Source organism: Hypomesus transpacificus, chromosome 17, assembly GCF_021917145.1.
Source record: "Hypomesus transpacificus isolate Combined female chromosome 17, fHypTra1, whole genome shotgun sequence".
Classification (NCBI taxonomy): Eukaryota; Metazoa; Chordata; class Actinopteri; order Osmeriformes; family Osmeridae; genus Hypomesus; species Hypomesus transpacificus.
In genome coordinates, this window is record NC_061076.1 from 1,472,476 (window position 1) to 1,483,265 (window position 10,790).

The 10,790-nt window shown below is 43.9% G+C and overlaps 1 protein-coding gene across 1 annotated transcript; it reads left to right on the forward strand.

Moving 5' to 3' along the window:
* The first annotated feature begins 2,174 nt into the window (after positions 1-2,174).
* mmd (monocyte to macrophage differentiation-associated) lies at positions 2,175-10,229 on the forward strand. The gene is made up of 7 exons (XM_047038157.1): positions 2,175-2,565; positions 3,269-3,350; positions 3,516-3,676; positions 4,301-4,375; positions 4,615-4,716; positions 5,684-5,753; positions 6,476-10,229. The coding sequence occupies exons 1-7, from the start codon at positions 2,525-2,527 to the stop codon at positions 6,680-6,682; spliced, it is 738 nt and encodes a 245-aa protein (XP_046894113.1). The 5' UTR covers positions 2,175-2,524; the 3' UTR covers positions 6,683-10,229.
* The last annotated feature ends 561 nt before the right edge of the window (positions 10,230-10,790 follow it).

Below are 10,790 nucleotides of genomic sequence, written 5' to 3' on the forward strand. Positions count from 1 at the left end.
TGAGTGTGGTACTTCTGGGAGTGTTGCTCCGTTGTTGCCAGGACAGGCAGACCCTACTAAAGCTAGCATATGGTGTCTCACTACCCCCCATGGTCCCTGCTAAAATCACCCTGTCAACCCCCTGACAGATGACAACACCACAGCTGCACACTTAGCAACTTGTAAACAATGAGAGACATCACCTTTCTTTTCCCTTTCAGTCAGCTCTGTTTGTTTATATCTGCTTTCTATCACTACCACCCTTCTCTTCTTTGAATAGGTCCTTTTCCTTCTTTTTTTCTTTCTTTCTTTTTATCTATCTATTTATCTATCATCTATTTATCTATCTATCTATGTCTGTCTTCATTTGTTCTAACTTTCTAACAATCTTTCACCTCAACATGAATAGATCCCTCTCTCCAACCCTGATCTTCTTCCATGACTGCTTTGAATCTCTCCCCTATCCTGCATGACCCAGTCCCATAATATCTTTGGATCAGCCACAGTTTAACTCTTCTAGTGTACAGCTTCATCCAACCTCCTTCTGAGAATCCACCCTCATTACGTCCAAGACTCAAAGGAGACACAGTGAGCCAAACATCCTGTTCCAGCAGGTCCAAATGTGGACTACATGTTTGGACTACAAGTTTCAAGTTTAGGTTCTGGTGCTCAAACCTAAATCCTAGATGGTTCTGAAGATTATTTTCCACTTAAATAATCCTAATCCAATGTGAGCTACAATTCTTATAAACAATACAATGGAACGTTCATCAAATAGAATGATTCTTCTCTCTCTCTCTCTCTCTCTCTCTCTCTCTCTCTCTCTCTCTCTCTCTCTCTCTCTCTCTCTCTCTCTCTCTCTCTCTTTCACTCTCTCTCACTTTCTCTGACGACAATATAGATTAGACCTACAGTGCTTCTATAATCCTTGTCGACCTTTGACCCTTGTAAGACTGACGAGGAGTCCCGGAGGCGGACAGGATTACATCACTACTGTATATGTCACTAGATGTGACACAGTGGGATTGGATTTATGGTAATGCCGTCTTTTCCTCAAAGACTCACAAGTCTGCAGGGAAGAAATGTTGATTGCAATCACAGATTGTGCACATACAAATAGATTATAGACAGACGAATGGACAGACAGATAGATGGAAATAATAACAACAGGATGTATTATCACACTTATGGTCCTTACAAAAACACAGTGTTACCTAATACTGACTTACAGTTACAGAACAATTATGCAACAGGCATCAACAGATCCATTCAAAATGTTCTGTAAATTAGTGTGTGCGTTTTTTTCCGAAAGGTAAAAAAGAAATATTAGAAAAAACGTAAAACTTTTTTGTGTCGTCTTGTAAAAAATATTTGTGGGGTGACAAAAAACAAAAAAACTACTATACTCTATTGTGGTCTGCTCTGCTTTAATCTACTGTTTTACGCCTCTCTGTTCTCTCCCCTCTCCTCCTCTCCTCTCCTTTCACTGTTTGTGAAAAACAAGTTTCGAAAGGTTTACAAAATATTTTCAAATACTTTTGACTTAAGTATATGTAGTCAGCACTTCAACTTTTCAAGTCTTTGAACTTCCACACGAGTATGTGTAGGCTACATCTACTTGAGTGAAGGATGTGTGTACTTTTGCCATCTCTGAACATAACAAAGAGTTTATAGAATAGGTTATTTGTGATGTTTTGATAATGAAAAGACTGCCTGATTCATCATGGAACGCCAGATGGTTTATCAAGAGTTTATTGACCTTTACATTGTTTAAATTTTTGAGTTGATAACGTCTGTTGTTCAATGAGTGGGCTATTTGTATAGTCTATTCAAAGAAATGCCATATAGACTTTGTACTTACAGTTGCCAACGGATCACACCGATGAAGACAAAACCTAAACAAAGGACAGTTGATATGGTTTGAATGTCATTTGAGAGCAGCTAATGATATGTCCTGTTAGACTGAAATGGAAAGCAACGTTGTAGCCTTGTCCAGTTGATGGATTACCACCTACATAATTTGGTAGTAAATATTTCAATTTAACTCTCAGCGTCACTACACACGTAGTACACAAATGAACAGACAATGGCAAACTGAGCATTGATTGGACCGATGGGAACGTAGCCAACTTTTTAAGACTTTTCATTGGTGAAAATGTCTATCAATCAACATATTTTGCCGTCGCCTCCTCTCAGTTTTTTAGCTAGCATGCTAGCTCCATTTTTCTACTGTGTGAGAGGTTCCTGGGGGTGCTGCTGGCTGGGGAGGATCTGATGGAAGCGCTGCTGCTGTTGCTTCATGAAATGATTTGATTTGGCAATTTTATGATTGTCCTTATTTACGGCACAATGATAAGGAAAAGACTAAAATAGCGTTATGTCGGTCATTTTTGGGGGAGAGAAAATATCGCTAACAGTGGTCTGATGCAGCTTGCTAGTTTAGTGGATGACACAGTAAACCAAAGCCGCTTTCTTTGATATTTTGCTTGCTGGCTCGGTTATTTGGTTATTTTTTTTTTCTTGTTTGGAAACTTAGCGGAAAGACATGTCCGGCACTAAAATGAAGAGAATGAACAGTTTCCAAAGGCAAGTTTTTTTTTATCTAACTAACGTGGCTGTCTGCCAGTTGACATGTTGCGTTGTTGCGAAGAGACTAGTACTGCCTGACTCTGTCATCAAGCTAGCCAATACATCAGCTAGCTGGCTAGCTGTTGTATTGGAAGATAATCTATGAAATATCCCACTGGCAAACCCTTCTAATACCCATGTTGGATAAAATGTTTTTTGTTTTTAATCTGTACCTTCGCTGGCTAACGTTATAGCTATCCTTACTGTTTGTTTTAGACCTTAATTTATTTATGTTAAAAGCAGCAATTGATGATAGTCAGAATATGAATCGAAGCATGTACTGTCAGTGACAGCGCACAGAACCGTTTCCTGTTCATCCAAAAAACAGGGTTGAAAGGAGAAGTACTGTAGACATCGGAAAATGCAGTGACAGACGTCTGAAATACGTTATCTGCGCTATTGTCGCCTTTTATGAGGTGGCTCGTACATATGGAATTACTGAACTAGTAGTCGTAGATGTCTACAGGTAGTCAAAAAACCATGACCAAAACACGCTAAACACACCGTTGGACAGTCTAGCAGTCAAAATAACAACGTTGCCTACAAGGCTGATGTGTTAATGGTTTAATGCGTGTCATGTTTGACATGAGTTGTAACGGGTTCCTGTTCATTACATATTTTTACATGTCTTAACAGGTTTGTTTTCCTTGTTTTATAACAGGTTTATGAACCGTCGGGCCTCTGCTAACTGCCGCTATCAGCCCACCCGCTATGAGCACGCTGCAAACTGCTACACTCATGCGGTGAGTCAGTCTGCTAGAGTAACATCGAACGTTTGCTAGAAGGCTGTAGTCTCCAACATGTAACGACATTCAGTGATTATTGATGACGATTTAATATGAATAAGATGTCGTTTGTGCTTCTCCTACTCACTTTAATCACACCGTCTATGGATCTCCCTCCCTCAGCTCCTCATTGTACCAGCCTTCGTGGGCATGGCGTTGCTCCACCGCCTGTCCGACGACCGCTGGGAGAAGATCACTGCCCTGGTGTATGGCATGGGTCTGTCAGCGCTCTTCCTGGTCTCCACAGGGTTTCACATCATCACCTGGAAGAAGAGCCACATGAGGTGAGAGACCAGGGACGCAAGATCCATCATCTGTCTCGAGTTAGACCAGGGGAGCCAGATCCATCACCTGCCTCGAGTTAGACCAGGGGAGCCAGATCCATTACCTGCCTCGAGTTAGACTAGGGGAGCCAGATCCATCACCTGCCTCGAGTTAGACCAGTGGAGCCAGATCCATCACCTGCCTCGAGTTAGACCAGGGGAGCCAGATCCATCACCTGTCTCGAGTTAGACCAGGGGAGCCAGATCCATCGCCTGCCTCGAGTTAGACCAGGGGAGCCAGATCCATCACCTGCCTCGAGTTAGACCAGTGGAGCCAGATCCATCACCTGCCTCGAGTTAGACCAGTGGAGCCAGATCCATCATCTGTCTCGAGTTAGACCAGGGGAGCCAGATCCATCACCTGCCTCGAGTTAGACCAGGGGAGCCAGATCCATCAGCTGCCTCGAGTTAGACCAGGGGAGCCAGATCCATCACCTGCCTCGAGTTAGACCAGGGGAGCCAGATCTGTCATAACACCTAGCTAGTGATAGTCTTGGGCAGACATATTTTTCACAACAGCTTGTACAGGAAGTGGTGGTCTGTGCCAGTGAAGGAAGTGTGTGTGTGTGTGTGTGTGTGTTTTAGGTCGATGGAGCACTGTTTCCACATGTGTGACAGAGTGGTCATCTACTTCTTCATTGCTGCCTCCTACACACCATGGTAAGACCCTCTCTCACACGCGCACACACCAATATCACAATTCCAATGTACCTGTACTTGTACCTGATGCAAATGGAAAATAAACTTGAACCCCCCCCCACACACACACACACACACACACACACCTCCCGCCTTCCTCCACCCCTCTCCCTCCTCCACCCCTCTCCCTCCTCCACCCCTCTCCTTCCTCCACCCCTCTCCCTCCTCCACCCCCTCCCTCACCTCCTGTCCTCCCCCAGGTTGAACCTTCGAGAGCTGGGCCCTGTGGCCGCTCACATGCGCTGGTTCGTGTGGCTCATGGCTGTGGCTGGGACTGTCTATGTATTCTACTACCATGAGAAGTAAGCTCTATGGATTCTAGAACTAAGATATATGGATTCTAGAACTAAGATATATGGATTCTAGAAGTACGGTCTATGTTCTCGAAGTAATGTCGATATATTCTAGAAGCAAAGCTATCTTTTCTCGGAGAAAGGTCTGGGTATTTAACCATGTAAGACTCCTCACATCGACTGTGTTCTCATTGAGTTCATGTTGTAGTCTGCAGACTTAAAACACCCAGATGTTCCTCCACTTTGAGGGAAGGTTAATGACACCAATGTTTTATATTGCAGCAGTTTACACCCCAACATCTGTTTCTTAAAGATCCCATGACATGACAACTTCACTTTAGGAGGTTATTTAACATTAATATGAGTTCCCCAAGCCTGCCTTTGGTCCCCTGGTGGCAAGAAATTTCAATAGGTGTAAACCAAGCCCTGTGTATTCTTCTCCGCCTTTGAGAAAATGATAGGTCAAACGCTCGGTTTTGAAAATCCCCTGTTGTGATGTCACAATAGGGAAGGTTACCTCCCCTTTCTCTGCTTTGCCCGCACAGAGAATTTGGCCCACCAATGGAAAAAACGAGCTGCTACTGTGCGAGCGCAACATTGGTTTTCCCTCGAGACATCATGGCTTGCAAATGACCGAAGCATGACAGTTAGCCCCGCCTCTTTTTTGCTCACAGCATTTAAAGCTACAGACACAGAAACAGCGCGTCCTGAGGAAAGCTCATTATAGGACTGCTCGTAGTGCCTGTAATTCTGCACCAAGGCTGAATTTCAGGAAAGAGACTTCAGATACAGTATTAAAGGACCACTAAGCCCTATATAAAAGCATTCAAAAACAGCATGTCATGGGATCTTGAAGAGAACTGATACATTATTAGACTTTTGAGATGAACAAGGCTATTTATTGTCAGCTAATCCATAACTGCAAGGTAGCTGAAAATGTGAATGGATGCAGTAACTTTGTGTGTGTGTGTCGCAGGTATAAGCTAGTGGAGCTGGCCTTCTACCTCACCATGGGTTTCTTCCCGGCACTGGTCATCACATCTATGGTAAAGTTCTCTGTTTGGTCTCTCTTCCTACCTCTCTCTCTCTCTCTCTCTCTCTCTCTCTCTCTCTCTCTCTCTCTCTCTCTTCCTACCTCTCTCTCTCTCTTCCTACCTCTCTCTCTCTCTTCCTACCTCTCTCTCTCTCTTCCTACCTCTCTCTCTCTTCCTACCTCTCTCTCTCTCTCTTCCTACCTCTCTCTCTCTCTCTTCCTACCTCTCTCTCTCTCTTCCTACCTCTCTCTCTCTCTTCCTACCTTTCTCTCTCTTCCTACACCTCTCTCTCTCTTCCTACCTCTCTCTCTCTTCCTACGTCTCTCTCTTTCTCTCTACAGCACAGTAGCACACACACATATAGATGCACATCATATACTTATATCTGGCATAGGTGTAAATACATTAGACTGTAGTTTGTAAACATATGCGTGCTGTGCAGTCTGTGCTGCCCCCTGCGGTGCCGTCTGTGCTGACCTCTGGTGGCGGGGATGTGCTAATACAGCCTGTAGGTTCTGCTGCATTATGCTGTTCTGGAGTGTTCAGTGATCTCCTCGTTTCTGTCTCCGCCTCTCCCTCTTCTCCCTCTCCTCCTCTTCCAACTTGGTTCTTGAATTCTAACCTCAAGTCATCTTGGTTTCTAAGCTCTCCTCTTCTCCTCCTCCACCTTCTCTCTCCCCCTCCTCTCCATCCACCCTCCCTGCTAACCTCTCTTCCTCTCCTCCCTCTCTCAGAGCAACACGGAGGGTCTTGTGGAGCTGGCGTTCGGGGGCCTTATCTACTGCCTGGGCGTGGTCTTCTTCAAGTCGGATGGCGTCATCCCCTTCGCCCATGCCATCTGGCACGTGTTCGTGGCCTTGGCGGCCACCGTGCACTACTATGCCATCTGGAAGTATTTGTACAAGACGGCGAGCGACGTGGACGCCATTCAAGAAGCCTGAGGAAGAGGAGGAGGAGAAGGAGGGGGAGAGGTGTGTCCTGAATCCCCTCACAGCAGGAGTGGGGGGTGGGAAAAGGGGGTGGAGTCAGCCTACGTGCACCCCCCTTTCCCCAGGAAAGGGAGGGGAGGTCTGTTGGCAGACCTGAGGTTGAAAGAGGACATGCAGTATATCAAGCACATGAAAACCGACAGTTTTAGGGTGCATTCCATATACCTCCAGACATTTGGAGACTATCACACGTGTTTTGTAGCGGGTGAACAAAATCCAGTGCACCTTAGGTTGTCTGATAGTTGTAATGGACCCAGGTGGTAGTCACCCACCCATGTCGGCTGCTCCTTTCCCTTCGGGCCTCTCTGTGCTCTCAGATCAAGTTTACCACGATGACCATGTATTGTTTACTGTTTTCGATGTAAGGAACAGTTTCCCTAACGACGCACACCCCTTCATCCGAGACAACTTTGTGTCTGAGTTTTGTACCGCTTTTATTCTATTAAGAAACAAAAACATGATAATGATCATAACCGCCCCCTGAAAAACAAGGTGGTTACAGTTATTTGTGGTTGTATACTTCATCTCTGTTTGTTACTAAGCGTGACAGCCGTTATGGGTGTCTGTCTGTTGTACCACTGAGAGAACCTCACATTCCATAGACAACGTCATAGTAGTGAACAGTGACTCATCGATTGTGTTATTGAGGTTTCAACATTTGAAGTTAATGTCCCACGTCCAGACAAGCTGTTGTCTGGTATTAACGTCTGTATTGCAGTCTTACATTTCTGAGATTGGTTGTTATATTATGGATACATACCATACAAACAATGAAAGCGGGATATTTACACTGCTGTGAATAAGGGGAAATCCTCTGGACCTTCATGTCCTCAGACGGTGGATGAGCGTGCATGAATATCATCACGTGTGTGTGTGTATTTGGGTGTATGTTTGGGTGTGTGTGTGTGTCTAGGTGGAGCCTGGTGTCGAGGCCAGTGTAATTGGGGACTTTGTAACGTGTGGGGGAGGTATTAAGATGACCACGTTTGACTTCAAAATGTACGCAAGGGACTGTAACGGAGGTGGTTCATGAACCAAGCACTTATAATGACTTCTCCCTGCTTCGAGGGACTCCTCATACTTGGGGGTACAGCCTCTTGGGCTGATGGTAGTACCAGCAGGAGGGGGGGGGTCAGGGTCAGGGTCTTTCTGGAAAGATGATTCTTATCTGTTATTATTTTTTATTCATCCTTTGAGACTACTCTTGCACATAGCTGTGTTGCAATGAGCTGGGGGTGCTGCAGTGTACAGATTTCAGTGTGTACGAGGGTATGGGTGGGGGAGTGAGGGATTGGGCAGGGAAAGGGTGGGGTTTTGGGTCAGGGGTGGAGGGGGGGGGGGGAATGAACAGACAGGAAAGGAGTTCAGTGTGTCGTAAGGGGTTTGGGGTTCATGGTCACATGTCTGTGCGTCGTTGTGATAGACCAGCATGACGTGTGCAACTGGGTTTCTCTTCATCCCTCTGAGTCGAGCCAGACCCATCTTCTTCAACTAGCATCCATCGCCCTGCGCACATCTCTAACAAGCTAGCCAATCTTTCCCAGTGTGATGCCTCCTACAGTCTGAAGAAACGTTATTAGCTTCCCCTCTTTTGCGTTTTGTGGAGTAGCAGACTTCCACTGTCCACATGAGGGATTTTGATGAGAAATGTGATGAGTATAAAAACGTATTGATCTCTTGACCACTGTAATGTTTTTGTAATGTTTGTAACATGTTGTTTTCAGACCATGCAGTGGGCACTGTGTTGGCCTTGTCTAAGGCAGATCTGCTTCTTGGTGATTCCATTGGCTTGGATGGTGCTGTGCAATGTAACCCTCCTTACACACCACCATACATAGGCTCTTTCTAACCTGTTATTAAAAACTGCTTTTACTCTCACGTGTGTCATGCTTGGTTATTTGTACATATAGTGACTGGGCGTCCTCCAAGAGTTTGTTTGATTGGTGTGTATGTGGGCATGCTTTTAACTTTCCATGTTGAACACGTCAGCTCAGGAATCGCTCTTTTTATTTTCTTTTGATGTTCATAAACCGTAACTCCCAAAAGTTTTTTTTCTAAGTTTCAATCAATCATATGCATTTACTCATTTTGCTATCATAAAGCCAGTATTCCTCTTGTAAATATCCTCCTCTAGATTAACAATGTGTGTACTCAATACAAGCACAACTAAGATTCTACCAGAAAAAATAAGTAGAGACATGCGGAGAATATGAGATAAAGACTTTATTAGACGATACAAACGCCTGAGACAGGAACAGGGGCCTCAGCCTGCATCACATGGAGGAGAATCTTCCTCCACTCCGTCACATACCAACACTCTGACATCCTGTTTCCTGTCGCTCACGTTTCCTGTTGCCGTTGCCATGAGTATGATGATTAACATGTTACCTGCAGTGTGTTTTTCACGATTAGGAAATAAACAATAAAATAACAAATTAGAATCGTAGTAGTCATTCGTTGCGAGTTGGGTGTTTATATGAGGCTTTCGAAGAAGCTGGGCCTATAGCCGTGTGTTGTGTTGACGTGAAGTTGTTGACAGACTGATTTGAAGTCCGTGTTCAAGGCACTGGGTTTGGGATCGGTGGTGTTCTGGGGTGTGTGCGAGGTAGTGGGACGCATAATATGTTAGGAGGTGTACATGCCGCTGTGTGTGGGGGAGGTGTTTGCAAACTACTCTTTATTCTGTTTTAATATAATCTTTGCGTGAGACGGCAAGGAAAAGCTTAATGTAAGACCTTCGTCTGACACTTCAGACAAACACCTTTCACGTGAAGAAATCTGAGGCTTGTGGAAATGAGTCATTTCTGAGGGCACACCTGCGTCTTCCATCATGTAAATATATACGTCTATGAGCATATCTACAGTGACGCCTAATGGCAGGGGGTGGAACTACAGGTGGCTGGATCCGATTGGCCGATCAGTGATCAGTTGGGTACATTCTTTCTGCTGTGGCTCTCACCTGTACCTGTTGGCCACACCCCTTCACGGTAACAACATAACCCTGCAGGTGCCACAGAAACAAACTGTTATACTGGGCATCTTTTAGTAATATACTTTGTATTTCTTTAATAATATTCTGTATCTGCAGTGTCTTTTTTGTCTTTTTCTTTTACGAACATAGTCAGTAATGTATAGGAAAGTACTGTACAAAAAGAAGAACGTATACAATATATTTGTATTATAAACATATCTCTTATCATCATAACCAATATAGTGTCTCTGAGGGGAATATTTTGGTCTGTAGGAAACACTGATTGGGTGAACTACATTTTGGAACAACGCCATCCTATGTTTTCTTCAACATATTTTACATTCATATAGCTATCATTAGACAAAGGAACAACAAACAAACAAAAATGGCTACAGAGATACCTACATATGTATGTACTGTGTACTGCAAAACTGTATCAATGTCTAACAGCTGGTTCACACATTTTTACGGACTGCATGCGGTTTCAATACAATCCCTATACATGGGTCGGTTTGACTCTGAAATACATACAGATAAACAAAGTTGAGAAAAGTTCAACTTCTGTGTCAGTACGGATGCATACGACCAGATCTTTAAACTTCCCACGATACAGACGAGCATGCCTTGCAACAAGCCTTCTGCAGACATGCCCTATGAATGTACACTATGTTGAGAAAAACACTGGATGGTAACTAGGATGGTAACAATCCGTCCGTAAAAATACACAGCATGTGAACCAGAGATCCAGTCATGGTAACCATGGAAGCCTGAACACGCTAAAAGGGGGGGAGGGGGGGGGGGGCTGGGAGGCAAGAAGAAAAAAAGACAAATGAATCACTTTTTTTGTCAAAGTAAAAATAAAGTAAACGATTTGCAATTAATCTAGAGATTTGTCTTCGGAAAGTGATCATGCTGAAAAGCTACAAATGACAAAGGGGGTGATAATAACAATATAATAATAATAGAGTAATAATATTATAATAATCATAATAATGATAAGATCAAAAACAACAATAATAGTAGTTGCAGTAGTAGTAACAACAACAATTAACAACAGAATATTTCAAAATAAAAATCTTCAATTTGAAA

What these genes read in the sequence shown, in the direction of transcription:
- mmd (XM_047038157.1), top strand. Translation starts at nt 2,525, where the DNA reads ATGTCCGGCACTAAAATGAAGAGAATGAACAGTTTCCAAAG. An exon ending in CAAACTGCTACACTCATGCG is followed by an intron (nt 3,351 to 3,515) that starts GTGAGTCAGTCT and finishes TCCCTCCCTCAG; the next exon opens with CTCCTCATTGTACCAGCCTT. An exon ending in TGGAAGAAGAGCCACATGAG is followed by an intron (nt 3,677 to 4,300) that starts GTGAGAGACCAG and finishes TGTGTGTTTTAG; the next exon opens with GTCGATGGAGCACTGTTTCC.